The sequence below is a fragment of the Chamaea fasciata genome, unplaced genomic scaffold, assembly GCF_029207755.1.
Source record: "Chamaea fasciata isolate MVZ Bird 193981 ecotype frontalis unplaced genomic scaffold, bChaFas1.0.hap1 SCAF_6, whole genome shotgun sequence".
Lineage (NCBI taxonomy): Eukaryota > Metazoa > Chordata > Aves > Passeriformes > Sylviidae > Chamaea > Chamaea fasciata.
The window spans coordinates 10487551-10508960 of NW_027094091.1; the positions used below are offsets into that span (position 1 = coordinate 10487551).

Genomic DNA, 21410 nt, shown 5'->3' on the forward strand with positions numbered 1-21410 from the left:
ATAGAGTCTGGTTGCACTCCAGTTTGTAGCTTAAAAACAGGTCTCCCCAGTGATGCTGGCTATTGCCTTTCAGGGAAATACAAAGAACTGTGTAATTTATGAGACAAGTATCTGAATCACTATCTCAGAGAATAAATCAAATGTAAAGCTAACAGGTATACTGCTACTGTAGCCTTGCTGCCATCCCATTAAAACTGAAATGCAGCTTGAAACAATTGAAGGACTGATCAAGAAATTGATTCTAACCCAAGGCAGCAGGGAGGAAATTTTCCCTCAAGCTTTTTCTATAATTTCAGTAAGATGGAGCAGATCCACTGATTTTATGACTGCTACAGCACAATTTTTAAATATCTCTGAATTAATTTTGTTTAACATCCATATTTTCAATTCACACAATCTGAACACATTAAAATATAAAAGTCCAGCCTCGGCTTCTTCAGCAGGCATGTCTCATCACTGCTTTGATCTTCTGCATGTACCTTTCTACACTAGATTATATATTAGTAAGAGCCTGAAATCTATTAATAAATTGCCAACACATGCTAAATTATGTCAGCCTCAGGGGCTTCATGCACTGCTGAATATCAAAATAACATTCTAACGAAGCTTAACATTATCAATCTTGTTTCCTCCAAAGCCTTTTCCAGTCTGTTTCTAATAAGGCCACAAATCTAGTCCATTTGTTTGCTCTTTTCCTTTGCCTCCCAATCCCATCTTCCTTCCTCCATCTCCCTCTAAACACAATCCAGAGCAGAGAAGCAGAAGTACAGACTGTTTGCACAGCCACAAAATCAGCAGTTTGGTGGTGGGGTGGTCACATCGCATGAAAGGAAAATGGTGTGGAAACATGTGTCTCTATTAGTCAAAACCATAACTAATTAAGATTTCAGCAGTTTGGTTTGCTAGTGAAGAAGGCTGGAGCCCAAGGCACGCACACACACACAAAACAAACAAACAAACAAAAAAACCCCAAAAAACCAGAAAAACAAAAAACCCACACCAGAGGTTAGGTGGCATCATTCTGATTATTTTTTCAAGAAGGAGGAGGAGACTAACCTATATTCAAAGTAAACCTCATTGGTTGTAGAGGACAGGCTTCCCGCATACAAAAACATTAAAGACAGTAATATAATTTGGCCAACAATCGTATGCTATTTATAGTTGTAGCCATTGAGCCCTAGGAAGTCCAATGCTTAGGCTATTCTCCTTCAGACTTCCTCTTTGGCTTAGCAGTGAACTTCCCCGGAAATCAGCTTTCCAAATAACTCCAAGCGTCTAGAAACTGAAGTGATGAGTCAATACAAGGGCAAATTAAAATAAATCAAAGCCCCATTATTTCCCTTGATGCAAATGAAAGCAGATTTTTTAAAAAAATAAACTCATTCAATTACTTATTAAGGTGGGCTTATTTATTTTACATCAATTTGATGTTCCAGTCTTTTTCAATAATTCAATATTTCTAAAGCCCCTAAATGTTTTCAGGCCACAGGAAACTGGACACCCAAATTACAAAAGCATGTAGATGGAAATAGGACTCAAATATCTTGCAGACTATTTCAGTAGCACAAGGGGTATTATCCAAATAAATAAAACAATTTCCAAGCAATTGACTTACACTGAAGACAGTCATCACCTCCTTGCTGTCATTTTCCAGAAGACGGAGCTGCCCTCTGAGCTGGTGTTGGAGCCTGGGATCAGGACTTCCACTCTTTCTCTTTACCATTGTTAACTTCAAGGAGATATCTGGAGGAGGATACCCATTTTCAGTGCTATAAGCTTTGTGAATCAGCTTTTCAGAAACAGAAAATGCCTCAAAATTATAGAATACACATAAAGATTTTTTTTTTCAGCTTCAGAGACAGGCACATAGAACACTGAACCACTGCATGTTTCTTTTCATTTTTATTATCCTGTATACATAGGGGCCTAGCACGAAGCAATTTTGAGAGACAGCTGATATTTATGGATGGAGAAGGGGAAAAAAAGGAAGAAAAAAGCAAGTAGATTGGTAATTTGCCAATTTAGACAGCTCTGGGCATTGCAAACATGCCCAGATTTCCAAATATTCCATGCACATCAAAAATCAAAGCAAACAGATACTGGCATCACCAAAAAAAACCCTGAACAACAACAGATAGTTCAGCATGTTACAACCCTTCATACTAATCTTAAATTTACAGCTGTCATGTCATCCCCAGTACTTCAGAGGGCTTTTATAACTCGAATATTGTAAAAGCTGTTTCTCAACTAAGCTGGTTGAACAGTACCAACCAAGTTAAATGGTCCAACTAAAAGCTCACTTAGATAATTTTCTGAGCACATCTGAAAGCATCTAGAAACCTATTGCCAAGCTCTTGGCATCTGTTTATGAGCAGCTTTTACTACAGCTAAAGGTACAGCTCCAGCCAGCTTCTCTCATATAAAGAGGATCTTTGATGAAGCTGCTTTCATTCTGCATTAATTCATCAGTTTAGTGCAATAACAGTAAATAAGTTTTCAGACACCCAGATGGGCACATATAAGCCAATAATACCCAGTCAGGAAGAATTCCAATTCCAAAGTATGTAAATAGGTCACACTTCCAGCAATAGGGGACTGCTGCGCATACTAAATTATTCCACCTCCTTTGAGCTTCCCATTTTGATCAGGTAAAATAGATGCTTTTCACATTCTAGTCTAATATGCTGTATCTTGATCTGTTTTCAGAGGGCATCCTATGCATGTCTCCAGGAGTTTTACCATGACTTGCATCTAAATTACTCATTACTTTAAGGTCAAGAAGGGTGGCTCAGAAATATAAACCTGTGTTACTGTATTACAAGGCCTCTCTCTTTAAGCTGTGGTCATATAGTCAATTGTTAGTAGAAAGAACACAAACAAGAGTCTCTGAATGTTGTTCAGATCACTGCTAGAGCAGAATTATTGACCTTTTCATTTTACCTGAAAACATAAAACATACTTGCACAAGAGAAGACTAACTTAAAAAGTATGTGTTCATTTTACACAATCAAATTGGTTCTGAGGTAAATATGTAACAGTAGACACACAGTCTTTTATAGAAAGCTAATGTTAATGAAATAATTGTTACATTGAATTAAAACAACAGAAATACAACTATTTCTTTCAAAAATCCCTACAATAATGAGATTAAACATGATCTAAACCCCCATTATAATTTCCCTTCTGCTTTTGTGAGCCCTGACCCATACCTCCAGTTACAAAGAACCCAAATTCTGTACACAGCAAGACAAGCAGGTACATAAAGTACAAATAATTTGACTATTTGAAACTAACCATGTGCCTGGGGAAGACTCTGCCACTGCTGTGATTTGTCAGGTCAAGCCAGAGAGCAGGGAACAGCTCAGTGCTGGTTTTGGTGGCACAAAAAGGGAAATGTTTCAAGACTCTCAGTTCACAGTGCCTGCCATGAGCCCTCCAGAGGCCAAGCTTACTGAACTCACTTACTGAAGAACTGCACTCAATTGACACATCACCGAAAATACAGCATTAAGAACAATAAAAATAGATAGCTGGAAAGGCCACAAACCTTAAAGATAAGACATTTTAAGGATTGAAAGGCATATGTAAAATAAGTGATGAACTTTTTTATTTGCTTCTCTTGTTTTTCATTTTTGTAACCAGTACTATATAGTACACAATTTATTTCTGGTTTTTATAGCAGTTGCTCCCATTTTTTGTGAGAAATTCTAAACAAATCTTGTGTACAAGTTGGTCACTTCACAGGTGCCACAAAATACATTATAATGATGATGATTACAAATGTTGACATAGTTGTCTCAAAAATCAAAAGTAAGCAATGAGAAAAGAATTATAATATAAAGATAGAATGGGGGGGGGGGGGGAAATGCCTTACCAGTTGGAAAATTCTCTGCCTGACTGGGAAGGGTCCTTGAACTGACATTCATGCATTTTTCACTTGGAGAACACTCTATTATGATAAATGAAAGAAATGGTTATTTGCCTTTCCTAAGTCATATAAATCACACTTTTAAAAAAACCAACAAAATACCCCATACTTTCAAAGCATTTGATGCATCAGATAATTTCTAAGAGAGAATAACTATTTTCTCCCCTTCCTGCCACATAATTCCCAAACCCTACAAAAAGTATCTTCAGAATATTTCTTTCCTCCTGGGCTGGAGGGGGAAGTTAAATCTTTATTGCATCATTTTGATGTGAAATTTCAAGATGGAGAATTGGTGGAAAGAGAGGTCCTCAGGAAACAGAATTTTCATTTGGGAGGGAGCAAGGGTCAGACCTAATTCTCTCTTCCCTCTCATCTATACTAAAAATGGCTCCCACTGATGCTTCAGTGGTATAAATTGCTGTGCCTTGTACCAATTAATACATGGAGAAAAATAACTCTTCTCATTATCTGTTACACATGTTTGTAATACTTGCGAGGGGGTGCTGTAAAATCAAGTGATTTGAAGTCTCAGAGAAATAGATCTTTCATTTTTAGTAGAAAGTTTCTTAGGTAATTTTCATGTATCCCAAGACATTATCCTATGAAGCTCTGCTTTTAAAAACAACCCTGTAATATAGTAGGGCATGGTAATTTCCAAGTCTTTTGCATCTTCCCTCAAGTGCATCTATGAATGTTACATGAACAAAGACATGCAAATAAATAAGCATACATAAAACAGAGTTTTCCCAACTCCCAAAGAAAAGAAGTAGGCACTAAAAACATTGTCTTTAAGGCCTATTACTAGCACACACTCAAATTAGAAATTGGAATCCTCAAACACTTTAGTTTTGTAGGGTTTTGGTTGGGTGTTGGACAGAAGCATTGGGGTTGGGGTTCTATCTGTTTTCTTAATACGAACTATATGATGTTTGTTTTTAAATAGAAATTTGGTAGTAAAGTCAGGCTGACTGTATTTAGGAAACTTTCTAAATTTAAGTCCACTAGAGCTTCTGTGACCAGACTTACCTGTAGTTTTACTTTTATTGGTTTTAGTCACAACTACAAACACAGAAGTTGTCAAAACTTGGACAACATGTTACAATTTTGATAATCATATAATAGTTGACAAGGACAATAAATTAGCATATGTTTTTAATATGTGATGTGAACTATTATCACTATTATTTTGAAGTTAAACACTACAACTTTCCTTGAAAAGTAGTTATCAACACATTGACATCCCTTCCTGTGACTTTTAGGAAAAAGCAAAAGCTAGCAGAAAGCATTTAAATTACTCTTCAGTTTAATTTAAAATAATATTTTGCTGTTAAATTTGAGTAAAAGGGTAAGAGTTACTATAAATACAGCTTGATTTAAAGTACTATAATTAGGTTCAAAAACTTAATATGAACTCCTGCTTGGTGGAATGTCTTGCATACTCCTTGGAAAGCTAAAGAGCAACTTTATACTGCCCTGGGATGCTTGTACCTGGTCTTTGATGTCAGAAGTATTGCAGTTGTGAACAGAAAAACATTGGGCAAGTCACAGGACATACACTTTTAAATGAAATAGGTTTTTTTCCATGATTGTTTGAAGTATTTTCACATTAAGAAAGCTCTTGAGCCTACTGTAAACTAAGAGCCTGGCCACTGTCACCTACCTATGTCACTCCACTCCTCTACCCAAAAGGTCCTTCTGATTTGCATGATTTTACCCTGAAATATAAGGGGGTTTTTGCAGAAAGTAGTTTTACACCTCTGATGAAAAACTAACTTAAAAAAATAATTAAAATAGAAACATGGCTTCTGAATCTTATTGATATAGCAAAAAGCGCTAGAAAAAGAACCTATATTTTAGTACCCTGGCGCTTGGGTTCTGATAATTTTCATCTCATCTTACTAATGGATAATCCATCCGCCTGCCCCAAGTGAATTTCAGTGTAGATTGTTCAATAGTCCAATCTATGCAGCGTTTCTACGGAGGAAACGTAGCTGCTTGTATTTCAGGAAAAGCCCATCTGGGTTCTGTGATTCTGTGAAAAACACATAACAGTTCTCACCTTGTGCATCATTTAAAAAACACAGTAATTCAAGCACAAGGAGAAGTTGGGAGCAGAGGCACCAGGATGTATTGTTTGAGGTCTTACCTGTTTGTTCTTGCATTGTGTCCAGCCCAACTCCATCCCTGAGAGTGCTGATGGCAGCATCGCTCCCTGCATATTTGCAGTCACACCTGCACATTCCCTGTTCTGTTTCTTCCCTCTCCAAGTTCCTGTCCTGCTCTCCATCCAGAGCAGGGACAGTGGTGTTTGTGTTGAGCACAGATGAGCCACCTGCCACTGCCAAACTCTCCATAATTTGAAGTTCTTCAAAGTGACACAATTAACATTATCAACAACCTGCAAATGAAAAAGAAAAAATCAATTATTTTTTTAAAAAGAGTCAGAAAAGATGAACACTGATGAATTCAAGAGCTGACCCTCTCCTGCAGGAGTTATTTTTAATTGTAATATGGATTAAAGAATTTCCTATAGGCTTCTTTCAGAGGAACTGTTGTGTAATACCCACATTTATCCCAGAAAAAGCTCCTGCAATGAGGTGGCATCACTGCTTTAGGAACAAAGTAATAGGCTTGGCTAGCAGCAACAATCCAAGGCCTGAAGTGAAATGTACTTGTGCCCACTGCTAATTATTCATTCTTGGCCAGCTATAAAGCAGAGCCTCCCAGGGATAACATCATTCACATAAACAGAGGAATTGCATCATTTTCTAAAGGTGACAAGAATGGAACAAGTACTGCATGCTGAATTCAAACAACAAAGAAGGTTTATATAAATTCAACTGAAGAATGAATCCTCCACAGGAACCCGCTGTGCAGGAAGACATGCATCCAAAGATCCAAGTATTACCTTGCAGCAAAGCAGAAAAATGAAGCCCTACTGAAGCTAAAGGCTGAGTCTGGCAGCAAGACTCTATTTGGCACCATCAGGAAGAAGGAATAGAAATGGAAGTAGAGCACAAGGAGCTGCAAGCTTCACTGCTCCCTCCAGTCACTGAGGCGAGGCATCCTGCAATTCCGTTTCTTGGGCACAAGCTACTTCAGGGTCACAAAGATGCAGCCAGACCACCAGCCAAAGCATCCGCAAAGGATGCGACTCACATAGCCAGAACATGCCCACTGATATTTACACCCTTTTCCTCAGTGGGCTTGCAGATGTCTCTAAATGATTTCATAAAGCCACAGGAGAGATTTTACTTTAGTCCTGTCATTTGGATTCAATCTGAATTCCTCTGTGTTTACCCCAGTCATACTCATTAATGAGCTACAGTCATGATAAATGTCCAAGGTTGTGGTCTCCAGGAAATTTCATCTCATTTGTTTTCCAGCAGAAATTGGTTAAATTTGAAACTGTAGATGAAAGATGCACTTTGGCTCTCCGACAGCCTCAGACTAGTGCCTGTTCACCTAGTATCCACTTATGATCTGCCTTCAGTCTGGTCAAGAAATGTCTCATTTCTCCATTTACCATGCAATGGGGTGTCCCAAATCATATGGTTCTGGCTTTTTTCTTCACAGGCCTGCCTTCCAACACTTCTTGCCCTCCAAGCTTCACATCATAGGTCCCTAAACCTGAGCAAACCAAGTACCAATGTGAACAGCACAACAGCTGCCAGCAGCCTGCCATGGTAGGCAGGTACACAGGACAAGGCAGAATCTGTCTGCACAACTTTCCTGCTCTTTTACAGTCATTGAAACCTTTACTCCAAATGAGCACTTCTTGAAAAAACAGTGAACTATGTACAGACCGAGGCAAGTTATGCAATTATAGAAAATTAATGAGGTATAGTTACAGGTTGTGTGACCAGCTCAGAGAATTAAATCATAACCATATCTACCACAAGTTAATGAAGTATGAAGAAATCTAGGCTGGATTTTGCTTTAATGTTTTCATTGTCCCATTTTGCCGTTTATTCAAAAGTGCCCATCAGAGTACTGAGGCTGACTTTCCAAAAAAAAAAAAAGATGCTTTTGGTGCTGCATCACAGCTGTCTATCTAAAGCTATGTGTAAAAATTCATATATACACCTACGAAACACAGGTGGTAACTCAAACAAAAGTATATTTTATCCCTTCTCTCACAAAAGAAAATTTTCATTAACATATTTGGTTGACACTGAAAAACTGCCTATCAGACTTGATGACCTAGTTATAAATTATTAAAAACACAGGCCTGCCAAAGGCCAAACTCACTTTGCCAGTGATGTGTTTTTTCATTTATATAGCTGATCTTTTCCTTGAAGTAACGGCAGTAGCTAACACCATTCTTCTCATTACTGTACCAGGATTATATATAATGCATTCCAATTTTCACACTCAGAAATTAAATACTTTTCTGCATATATTTTGTAAAAATAATATCTCCTGTTGATGAAGATGTACATATTTTGGTATTAATGACAATTTAGTTCCAAAGGATGTTGTTTAAATTGCATTGATCTATGAATCCAAAGCCAGTTGTTATTTTTAGATCAGGATTACCCTTAATCCCAGAAATTAAATTCAGTGTTCAGATTATTCATTTTTTTCCATAAGCTCTATCGACAAGCAAATATATCATCCTGCACAAAATTTAGGAAAACAAACATACTCTGACTGGAATTATTAGAATTCAGTTGAATTGGAGAAGAGATACTGATGAAATTTTTCATGTGTTCTACATCCCCTTCTGTTGGTAAGGGTAACATATACGCAGGTCCTTGAATGAACTTAGAAAGCTTGGTGCAATAAGAGCAAGTAGGACATCTGAAAAAATCAAAATGGATATAATCTGTTTAAGAAGGTTCAGTCATGGAGCCTGAGCCAAGGGAAAAAAATCAGAATGAGTGAAAGAAATGCAAAACAGGTATGTCCTTTTGTATGTTTTCTCTAGGTTCTTCCAACATGCACAGAAGAAAAACTCAAATCTCAAATATTTTTAGCAGCTAAGTTCCCCTCTACGGATTCCTTTCCCATTTTTATTGTTTGCCTAAACCACCAAATGTCAGTTCATGTGGCTTTGTCTAAACACTGAAAACAAAATAGTAAACTTTCCTGTAGCTAGGCCCCTCATCTACCTAGGCCTTCTGAATGTCTGTCTGGCATCTAAATGTATCCTATCTAACACAAACTTGGTCCCAAGTGACAAAGATTTCATAGAAATTTACATTACATCTCTGTACTATTTTTATTTGCCTTTAACTATCATGTAAGTACCCCAAGACGCATAAGCAAAACTACAGTATAATTATCCTATTTCTTATGCTGATGCTTTTTCAATTATTAAACTGTTCCACCACAACTTAAAGCAGATTTAATGGCACAGAACCAGAGAAAAACATTCATCCAACATAAAGCTTTAGAGAATATTAAACTGCAGTGCTTGAGTCACTCTCATTATTAGAGATTTTTTCATAAACCTATAATGCTAGTAAGTATAATGGTAAGTTAGCAACTAACCATTTGTCAATAGCAATAAATACAAGACTAACATCTTCAAGATTAAAGATCTAGCACTCAGCATATAAAGTTGGTCATCTACATTTATGTGTAGATTATGTGTACTGACTAAGCATTTTATTTATGATTTAGATAAAGCTATTTTTCTCATGCTCTTAGAGGCTTGACCAAAAAATTCCTATTTGGTGCAGGATGTTGGCCATAAAACTTAGTGATATTCCTGTTTTTCTGAACCCAGGGCCAACCTCTACTCAAAATAAAAGCCATGCAGTCAAGATGTGGCACTTCCCACAGCTCAGGGGACCCTCAGTTTCCGAGGCAGCAGCAGGAGGAGATGCTGGACACCTTGAGTGCTCCTGGGTGCACTGGTGTCCTCCCTGGACACTGGGAGTGTGTCCAATGGCTCTGTGTGCTGCCCCACACCCCTGCCCAGGCTCGTGAGGCTCAGAAGGTCACTCCACCTTCCCTGTCCCTTCTCAGGGCACAGCAGGCAGGAAAGGTCAGTATCCAACAGCTGTTGAACATCAGGTGGAAATGAGACACTATTTTTCCTTCTGGAAGTTAAATAGAATAATTCCTTCATCATGCTTTTCTGTGTGTTGCTGCTTCCTTTTTACTGAGTGTTTTCAAAGCCCAGCTAAGCAGAAAAAAAAAACATATAGCTTGAGATTTTCCATGGCGGCTGAAGGTTGTTTTTCTCCCCTGCCTTTTTTTTTTCTTATTTTAAGAGGTATTGTGGATGACAGGAACGCCAATTCATTCCCATTTAAAGGGGGTTGTAGGAGAAAAGCAATAACATTCACTGAACCAGATTCTCTCCCTTCCTCTAAAGGTATATTTCTGAGACTAGGACCTGGTATACTAAAATGGCAATAATAGTTGCCTAAAACCTGTATGCAATACAATTTTTTTTTTTCATTTATCATCTTCCCTACAGGAGCCTCAGGACAATGTGCTAATGACTTAATAAAGACCTGTCTTGCAACTATACTGCCCTAAATTAATCGAGGTCATTTTCCCAAACTGACACTAGAGTAGTTATTTTATTCCTTCCTTCCAGTTTCAATTAAATTTCACATTTTCTGTATTAGGCTACAAACATCTTAAAGCCAAGAAGATCATTACAAATTTTTTCCTTAGAGAGTAAATCACAGACTTGATCTCTATGAAATTCAGCCACAGGCATGAATATAAGAAAAAAAATCCATATCAGATTCTGTATAGGCAACAATTTTTACGTGTTCCACAGAAAGGTAAGTAAATCTATATTCAAGGTAAACAAACTTAGGAATGTGAGTGCATTCCAAAAATGGAAAATCGACCTCTTTATCACGGAAGTAACTTTAGTTTAGTTAGCAATTCTCAGTAAACAATGTTGCAAGCGGTATCATTGTTCCCAGCTGTTCTACAAACAAAAAAGCCCTAGTAAGCTTCAGAGATGCAACAGATGCCTTTAAAAGCTTTAACCCTCTCTCTTATTAATTTTCTTTTTATCTCAGTACCACAAAAATATATTTTCCATCCTCAACACAGCTCTAAAAGCACTATACATCCAAAATTTCCAAGTTTAGATATGGAAAATTGGAGACTAAAATCCACAATCTCATAACTGCTTAAGAATAAGCATAAACTCTAGGGATGCTTTAAAACGAAAATCAGACCACTGTTAGAAAACTACAAAAGGCATCTGTGAATCTCCGTACTTCATTCTGAGTGCTAGATGTGACAGAATTTGGCCTGTGGCAGATACTGCAAAGGAATAAGGTTGGAGCTGTTGCTACTGAGTCGCAGCTCAGCTGACACCACACTGCCTAGAAGAGGGAAACAGAGCAGCACAGAAAATCCCAGCAGGTCCTCATAACTGTGACAGATCACATTTACACATATTTTCCAGTGATTTCCTTATGGACACACCAAAGAACAGAACACTACCAAGAATTACCCTTTTAACTGGCTGCAATTCCAACACACTGACTATAAACCCACAGTCAAATACCAGATCGCAAGGACCTAAAAGAGAGCAAAAGAGGGAGACATAAACATAGAGCACAGGACTTCTCCTACCTTTTCCAGGTCTGATCCGCTGTAACATGCTGGTAAAGAGCAGGCAGATCCCTACCTTCCTCAGCTCCGCTAACAACTGACTCCAGCACAGCTCTTCCTGTTTGACCTTCTTATCTTTCCTGTTGATTGCACAGCCTGGCTTGCATGTGGCCAGTACAAAAAGTTGTCTATTAACCAATCCTGTTAATTTCAAAACTTTTTTTTTTTTTTAAAGAAAGAAACATTCCTGAGAATGGAGTTGTGCTACTAAAGTTCATTATGCAAAGCAGAAATGTATCAAGTGTGCTGGAAGGTTCATTCACACACTCCAGCTTTTCAAAGTAATAACTCATTGTGGCATTTTGCATTGGTGGCTAAAAGGCTCCAAAGGACACATCCAGTCCATAGCATTAAAAAAGCATTGTTCAGAAAAAAGTAACAAACTGTCTTTCATATATAGTACAGGGCTTTATCACCCCTTTGCTTTTGACTGAAAAATAAGATTCCTTGCTATCATTACAGATGCAAAAAACACTGATGAAAAATTGTTAGACAAAAAATTTACACCAATATGCTCAGGCTTATATTGCAGAAGTGTATTATTTAGCAGACCTATCATGCACTATGCAACATTAAATATTAGTCTGGGGAGTTGAGCAAGACTGTTGTGGAATGCACACAGAGTTTGTCTTCTGTGTAACAAGACTGATCCATGTGCCATATCCTAAATGACCCACAAAAGCAGTGGGGTTCGAGGTGATGGACTGTCCCCACTGCACTGCTGCCCTCCTACAGCTCTTGCCAGCAGGAGTACCAAAACCAGACCCTTCAAATGCCTTTGAGACCTTAGTTATGACTCCTGCCAGTCCATCTAAAGGAACATGCACTTAAGAGTTGTTTTTAAACATTCGAAATCAGGTATTAATTCTAAATCATGTTCTCATTTACCTTACTTCATCCCCTCACACCATGTAAACATGAATTATAAACGCTACTTCACACTGATCGGGCAGCCTGTTCCTGCAGTGTGCTTGGGAACTCTCCATCTTCCCAGAAATTATGAAGTTGGAAGATACTCAAGTGATTGTGTAAATCACAACCAACCAACCATCCCAGAGGGAATTAATTTGATATTGCACTATAGTACAGTACACAAAGCATACCACTTCAGGAGTAATTAATTTATGTAGTAACTATGCCAACAGCATGAAATACCACACTTCTGTCACCACTTTACTGACTAATTTTCCACAGGTTTCATAAATGTCTAAGTCTTTTCATCATATTTATTTTATATGCATATTTAAAGAGAGTATTTGATTACATTTTGTTACATCAGTTCTTCATTGGTATTCCTCATTCTTTAATATGATTCAAAGTAGTTTTGGGAAAAAACCTCCAAGAGTCATCTAAGCTTATATTTTTCCCAATGGATAATAATCTTTTAGTTTTTATTTCTGAGTCACAATCATTGTAGAATTTATCACTGATTAGTATGTCACTAAAATCTTAAAAGATACAACTAGTTTTTCTTTTAGAGTACTGAAATTAGGAGAGATGTAACTCACTTCAAGAAACACATTAAAAAATAGCACCAACTAAACTCCAGGCTCCTTAGCTCCCTTTTCCGTATTATCACAAAATAGTCTGGGTTGGAAGGGACCTTTAAAAGTTGTCTTACCCAACTCCTCCCTGTAATCTTCAACCAGATCAGAAATCTTCTGCTTCCTTTATGATTTTTCTCAGAAGTCATGCTCCATGGTATTTCATCACAGTACAGCCAGTACTTTTACAAGGACATGTAGTTTAGGTGGAAACAAGAAAAACAAAGTTTTCACCTTCAAGGTAACAGCATCAAAAGTTGGCCGCCCTGGACTTCCTTTTGTTTTATTGGAACAGTACTAATCTGCGTTACAAAAATCTAGGTGAATAACCTCATTTGACAGCTGCTCTCATGAAATAACTCCATAGACCAGTATATTGCAGGAAACAGGACAAAACCAGGTAGCACAGATTGGTTTCCATATTAGTAATCACATCCCTTATACTTCATTCTAATTACTATGAATTGTGCTACCTGTTTCAGGTTTCCTTTTGCTAAAAATAGGCTTCAAAGTTGTTTCTTTTAGTCAATTCTTTAACTGGTAAAGTTGCATGAAGATTTGATGATGCTGTTTATGTTGGGTTGTCCCTGATCTCTTCAGAATTATTAAAAGCTGACAGGAGGCTAGGGAGGACATTGGGTGTTGGTAAAGACACTTCCTCTAATTGTCTCTCTCAGGCATTGCTTTTCATCATCCTGTTTGTCTGCCCTTCTGCAACTGCATGTTTGACTATTTTTCACTTCAGCAGCTTGTTTTAGGGAAAACAATACATTTTAATATTAAGGCTGACTTATACCTTCCAGTATAACTACTATTCCATCACAGCTGGGGAAATACCTATGAAGGAACAGTCCACTGCCAAAGGGACTAACTCTAACTTATAAAAATATTGAGGCATAAGTCATTGGATTATTCCCTGATAAGTGACAGAAATATCAGTTTTAAGTGACAAGGGATCTTTCTACACATTTTACTAAATTCTTGTCTGATTTCTTTCATCCCAAGTCCAATATATTTTAACAAACTTAATGCCCCTGGCTGTTACCAATCATAAAATGATCCTGTTTGTTCCATGTTCTGCTGAAACTGGCATTCTCCATTATTTACATTTATCATGGCAAATTTGAAATAACACAAGATACTGACCGCTGTCTTGGCTAAATTAGTCTCTGTTGGTTCCTCTTTCATCTAGTAATTGAGGTTCACTCACTTAAAAAGAAATACAATTTGTATCACAATGTTCAAAAAGAAATATCAATTGAGCCCCTGGATGTAAAAAACATTCAGCTTGAAGTACTAACTCACAGTGGAAACATTTTAGCAAACTTCCCCAATTATATTAAACTAGCCAGATTATCAGCATGCATGGATATCAGTTGCGTTATGTTCATGCTATGATTGCACACAACTTCCACAGAAATAGGTTTAGCCATATGTTTCCTTTTGATTAGCATGTTATCTCTCCACAGCAACTGCATACAGAACTCACTAAAGTGCTTTCTTCTGGTGTCCCGTCATCTTTGCATCTGCCTCCTTGAAACCCAGATAGCTTTACTTCCCCCCACGTCTTGAAAAAACACCATCTCAGCTCCATATCCAGGTTCAGAAGGGAAAAACAGAAAACATGAAAAGAAAAATATACTGCCACCCATCTGTACGGAAATGCCGTCGCCTTATAGTCTGCAGGAAAATGCTGAGTCAAAACATCCAGCTGTTACACCACTTACACAGTTCCTGAGCTATTTACTCAGCCCACTACATAATGGCTAAGTTTGCTTGCAACTACCAAATGCTAATAATAGATGTTACTGAGTTTGTTATTCCTGAGCACAAGAAGGACCATGGCACACACCTGACCAAGCTTCCTCCCAGGTTTAGCATCCCCCAACTACCACTGCTACTCTTTGGAAAACACTTACCTGCTGACCAAAAAGCCAACATGCTCCTAACCAAGGAAGCCCATATTCAAACCTCAGCAGGCAAAAAGGGATTCAGTCATGACTGGATTCACAATTCCATCTCAGCCATGGATCATAGGCCTTCCCACAGAAGAGAAGAAGAAACTTCTAAAAGTCTCATCAGCCCAGAGTAAAAAATGCATTTATCACTTACCACTCAGAATCACTAATACTTAGATAAATCATTTAATTTCTATATGTTATGGCAGAGCAGGATTTATTTTCTGCCCCAGAGGAATAACAGCCTCCCCAAATCAAGCAAAAAGTTTGGAGTTCCATGCAGTATAAAAAGCACATTACTTCTCAATCACCCCAAACTAAACACACTGAGAAAGCTTGCATTCACAAGCTTCAGCATACAAAATGAGCTTTCCCTATTTTCTTTCATCTTGCAAGTGGAATTAAATTCCTGTTATGTACTGGAATTAATAAACCACTTGGCAAATAGAGCCTCTAAAACAGCCAAGTGTCCAGAAATTAGGAAATATATATTGACATGGAAACAATAATAATTCTGTTAATCTACAAACCTCCAACTATTAAAAATGGGGGGAGGCGGGGCAGGGAACTGCATTTTAAACAAGCACTTTACACTTAAACTCCCACAGAATATCCTTTTTTTAAAAACAAAAATCTTCCCAACAGGCTAAATCCTCACCTTTTGCAGCATTACAGGGGAACTAAAGGAAAAATAGGTACTTCCTTTTATAATTAGGTGAAGTGATTTTTTAATTAAAGGTTAACTACTTTCAGCTGCTTGAAGCTGACAGGTGGAAACAAGAACTTATTCTTAAGAAAACCTTTTTATAGGTAACGACAAAATAATTATATATTATAACCATATATTGAGTACAGATTATTTGTTATGCTGTTCAAATGGATTTGATATCTCTTTTCCTTCAGAGGACTCTTTTCAAGTGGTCACGTGTCCATCAAGGTTGAAAGAGAGTTCAAGACCATCGAGTCCCACATTAAGCATTTAGAAAAGGGCACCACTAAAGGCTTTTTCCAGGAATAAGATTTCTTGCTGAGGTTGTCACAGCTTTTCTGCTGTCCTTTAAAGCAGAGAAAACTATGTCAGTATATCTAAAACTGTTTATTCTGATGAGTGGAGTAGAAAGCCACAGCTCCTTGATCTTAAAAAAGAAGGGGGAGGAGCAGTAGCAATGAATATTTAGTTCTGCTTCACTTCCTTCTCCCTTCCGAGGATTTGCATAAATGTGTACTATTTGAAATGTATTTTTATATTTCTATATACATATTCAACTCCTTTCTTTACTAGCATGCCAGAGCACTTCTGGGATGGATAAAAAGACTTTAAAGAAAGAAGCACTTACATATCTTAGCCATACACTGAAACACTTAATTTGCAGAACTGAAATTTTACCCATCTGTTTGGTGATTCTGCTTAGTGCTAAAAAGTGCAGGGCCATGGAAGTTTATTTATAGGAGCTCGAATATATGTCGAATACAGATATCTCCTGAGCTTGTTTTGGCATTGAGAACGTAGATTTTGACTTCCTTAGGCATTCAAAAAGTGGAGAAAAGATATTTCAATATAGATTCAGTAGGAATGAAGGTTTGCTTTTGGTTTTCCTAATGCTCTGTGGAAGAATGTGCCTGAAGGAATATCTGGAAAACCAAAACCAGTTAGGATAGAAGCAATCAGAAAATTTCAATTTATTATCCTATAAGCTCTATTCCATTCACTAAGTGCAAGTTGGTTTAGTGTCAATTTTCCCTTTGATCAAGGTAGCTCAAAATTCTGTCTTCCTATAGTTTGAGATTAGCATTTCCAACCACCAAAATGTCTACAGTAGAGAAAATCCTCTAGTGATACTTTTGACCTCAACTAATAATTATAAATGTTTGTCTTCATATAAAACTAACAGAATAATTGGAATTTTTCCAAATTACTGTTGCCCTCTAGTTGAGACCCAAGGAAGGGCTTACGTGTCCATTTTTTGCAGCTAGATCTAAGTTATAATATCTAGTAAAAACTTTCTTCTCACATTTATCTTTTTAGACCATTTGGCACAGGTACCAGAACTAAGTATATTAAAAGGTGTTCATAAACATTACAGGCACAATATTTTATGCTTAAGTATCCAGCCCTGTATGCTTGAGGTAGTATTTCTTATAAGAAAAATAAAATCTTTAAAAAGTTATAGAGCAACCCTCAGTCTTGAGAAATATGAGGAAAGATTTCCTATTTATCAGGGAAAACCTGAGACAGTGGAACTTTTGTCAATATGGATCTGAAAATCACGAAAACTCTAGATGCTTCCTCTCTGAAATATGGCCTTGGAACCATCTTACAATTTCATTTATGGACTTATTGATTAAGTCAACTGTACATACACTGGCCACCACAGACAATAATGGTGTTAAGGTGTGAATATGTGGGGGGATGCTATAAAAAGATTCCTACTAAGTTTAGGGCCATGCAGCTAAACACAAAAAAATTAATAAGCATTAAAAGATTTTGGACTCACCCTATTAAATGCACAGCATGTTTCATGCCCATTAATAATATTCAGTGATATTTTTTCCACTTTTTACCACATTTGAAAAAAAAAATCATGTCTCCATTCCTTCTTTTCTTTCTAGTTGACATCTGTGCATATGGTATCCACAATCCCCATGTAAACTTTATGTTCTCTTTTCGGTAGGCTTGGTCCAGGCCATTTCACACAGACTGAGACCTTCCCCTAGTGAAGCCCAGAGAGCAACACTGATAGTACAGGACAGCTTTGTTGCAGCTGAAGAGGCAGAGAGAAGTCCCAGCCACAGCTGCATTTCTCTAGGGCCTGATGTCTCAGGAATATGCACTGCCAGAGTGGGCAGAGAGTTTCTGCAAACTGTCACACATCTTCCCAGGCAAAGCCTCACTTACAGACAGTGCTACATGAGAATTTTATCACCTCAAAAGAGTTTATATTCTGCTGGCAAGAGGCTGTATTGTATGGGGTTTTTTTAACATAAGAACAGTGTTAGTTATGCAGTGTAGAATAAGAATGGGATATCAGCACACATCAGCCTGGGCTGCAAAACACAGTTAAATTGACTCAGGGCCAATGGATTGTAATACCATCTACTCCAAGGGAGAAGCTGTTGCTTCACATAAAGAGTGGCTTTCCAAGGAGTCTCATTTGCAAGGGATCACAATATGCTTAATAAGTGTTAACCTCTCTGCAACAAAAGGGACCACATTTTCCTTCTTGTTTGCTACAGAAAACATAACATTTTTACATGTTTGCTGTCGTAAGTATTGGTATCAGTGGTTATACAGACTGTGTGTTATTGCACTGAAATCCTTGCAAGCTTCATCTGCCATTCCCAAATTAAAATTAAATTTTTGCCAATGTTTTTTGCAAGTGTAGTGACTTTTATATTATTCATGGTTTGTATTGGCACTTCCCCAAACCCTTTCTCTGCAATTGTATTTCTGCCCAATTCGTTTCTGTAACCTAGGAGTTTGTCATCCTTGTGTAGGAATTCTATATGGATGCTCGTCATTACCTGCTGGACTTCCTGCCATGTGCAGCAGCCTGTGATACTAAAATTTATTTGCTCTGACCAACTTTCCAAATGCTGACTGCTGACATGAAAGAACAGTCCTTGATTGTCTTACTGTAACAAAGATTTCTTTCATCCTCAGCCATTGTCCCCTTTGATGTTATTTCACGCTTTCTGTTTTCAAAGTTTGCCTGGGAGTTTTATTTGACCATATTTGATCATGATGCATTTAGGTTTGTAATGGGTGATGGATGTCTAAGTTACAGCTGCTGATGCAGTGTTTATAATCTTCCCACGGTGTGAGAGGAGCTTTGTATAAAAGTTATTACTGACATCTTGATAGTGCAACTCAGACATCTTAATATAGTGCCATGTTATTATTTCATTACGGCTGCTTCACACTAATTCATTATTTATAAACACATGTGCTTCTGCCTCAGTGAGTAGCTGGCAATTTATTCCCATACCCAGAATCTCATTTTAAGATCCCAGTTTGTTACTCTTCCGGGACTTGCCTTATATTTTATTTACTATCAATGTCATTCCAATACAGCAAACAGAGTAAGGTGGTGGAGAAGTAACTGCTGTCACTGGTTGCAAACACAAGGGTGGCTTATTTTGGCAACTGCCCCAGTACCAGTACCAGTAATACTGTGACGTGGTAATTTTAATGTCAAAAAGCTCATAACTCAATATGGAATTAGTCATAAAGTTAAGAGAAGTTCAAGTCTTGTTACAGGACTGTATCACAGGCAAAATAGCCCAGCCCTGAATTCCTAAGAGGTATATGACACCAGAAAATTAAAAGCAGAAATGTTTTTAACACAGAAATGTTTAGGGAGCTTTCTTCGCACGAAACAGAATCAGTTAAAAGGAAAAGAGGGGTCATGAAAGCATGTCAGGTAAGGTTCTTCATCTTCTGTGAAACAAAAGAATTTCTATTTTTGAATTAATAGGAAAATGACATATTTCTGTAAATTTATAGAATGCAATTGAAGGGTAATTTCTCATTTTAAACAGAAGCACTTCAAAATACATTACTGTGAATTGCAAAATTTCTTTTGTCTTCCAGAAGATATAACAGCTGTCAAAAGACAGCAGCTTAGATTGAAAATCAGCCTATAAAGTAGACTTCAGGTTAAAAAGTAAAAATTACTGTAGATTCTTAGGAGTTTAAATTTAGTTTTCAGAACTATACAATAGAACTTAATGGCATGAAACACAGAGCTGCACAGTAAGACTTACAAAAGCAGGTCTAATTTATGCCATTTTTTCTGATTTTTTTTTTTCCATGAGATATCCATTTAGGACAACTTCAGAAGGGTTTTAACAACTATATAGCATGGCTAGTACAAACTTATTGTTCTATTAAGTTTCACTCCAGGTTGGTATTTGACCTGAAAATCTTGTGATACTGTATCAGCTTTGAACATGAAGCCAGGGGAAAACTTCACCAGGTTAAACAGCTGCTTGGATTTGTAGTTTTCTATAGTCTGGAGTAGCATGTAAATCACTTCTGGCAACTGGATGGATAATGGCTTTTTTCACTTTTTTTTCCCCTTTGTTTGTTTGTTATTGTTGTTTTGTTTGGTTGGTTTATTTGGGTTGGTTTGTTTTGTTGGGTTTTTATGGAAGAGATAAAGGTTCTGCTTCACTCCCAGTGCAGAAGTCCTAGTTTCTCTCTCACGGGACCCTCCATCACTGGGGTGCTTTTAAAATATGACTCCTCTCATATGCCAATGACCTAAAAACTTTGCAGACAAATAATCAAATAACAGTAATAATTTTATTGTCCTGGAAGACCATGACCACTCTGAAGTTGTAAGCTTCAGAAATATTAGAAACAATCCTTTTTTCTTGCTTCGGCTGGACTGTTTTTAACTGAAGACACACAATATAAAAATTTTCCTTTTCCTTTACATTTGCAGTGCTCACTCTTTTTTCTTTACATGAAAACACATTCCCTTACTTGAGGGAAGATACATAAAAATATATTCCCTTATGTGAGGAGGATGCATTTCTGATAACTGGGATGGTTAAAAATTCAGTAGATAGAGAAGGTTTTATTTTCCTGATACAGCTAATATAATACAGCAAGACACAAAGATGTACTGAAGAAAGACATACAGTTTAAATGCACATGGACAGTAAAATGCAAAGCTCTTCTATAACATTGTCCAAATAATATTAGTGGAGAAATTTTAGAAAACAATTCTATGCTAAAAAGTAAATTTGTCTTGCATAGCATTTTTCAAGCTCCTCCAAAAAAAACCACCAAACAACGGTCTTAGAAGAATTCAGGATGACACTGAGGACATGAAGGATCATCAGGTTTGCCAGGTGCCAATCAAATTCCCAGTAATGACAGAAGTGGTGCAAAGTGCTGACAGGTCAGAGGCTGACTTTTCAGCCTTCTTCATAGTAGCTGAACAAGTCGATTGCTTTCAAAAATTAAAATCAAGAGATGACTGCCCTCTAGCCTGAGATTGGTAACAAGGGGATGAATATTACAGCTCCCCAAAGAGTGTATCTGCCCATTCTCAGGATGGATCATTGTCCTGAAAGATTTGAGCTATTTCCTCTGTGAGACTGAGTGCTCAGTTTAAATTGTTAGAATAGGCCTTCTTGGCAACTCTTTCTGGATGGTTTCACTTTGACTGTGAAGCCAACAATTTCGCCACACTTTTGCTATTAACCCTTTCAAGGCCAGCTTCTCAGAGAAAGACATAATGACTTACTGGAGAGCAAGGATAGCATCAAATCCAACAGAATTAAAAATAAACTCTGGCAACTATTTTTGCCATAGACCACTCATGCACTAAACTGTGACCTCTTCCCGAGTAATGCTTGTGTCATCTGTGT

At 37.4% G+C, this 21410-nt stretch overlaps 1 protein-coding gene across 5 annotated transcripts in view; it reads right to left on the reverse strand.

Annotated features, from left to right (window-relative positions):
• SH3TC1 (SH3 domain and tetratricopeptide repeats 1) overlaps nt 1-15105 on the reverse strand; it is a 31833-nt gene extending 16728 nt beyond the window's left edge. The window contains exons 1-6 of one of the 5 annotated variants that reach the window (XM_066185395.1): nt 14991-15105; nt 13149-13253; nt 11367-11434; nt 6075-6326; nt 3875-3949; nt 1616-1743 (exon numbers count right to left, since the gene is read on the reverse strand). In XM_066185395.1, coding sequence (XP_066041492.1) covers nt 1616-1743; nt 3875-3949; nt 6075-6282 — 411 coding nt within the window. In that variant the 5' untranslated portion in view covers nt 6283-6326; nt 11367-11434; nt 13149-13253; nt 14991-15105. Of the gene's footprint in view, nt 1-1615; nt 1744-3874; nt 3950-6074; nt 6327-8179; nt 8233-11366; nt 11435-11488; nt 11584-13148; nt 13254-14990 lie in introns of those variants that run through there. The other 4 variants (XM_066185396.1, XM_066185397.1, XM_066185394.1 and 1 more) reach the window with 4 other exon arrangements.
• Nucleotides 15106-21410: the final 6305 nt, after the last annotated feature.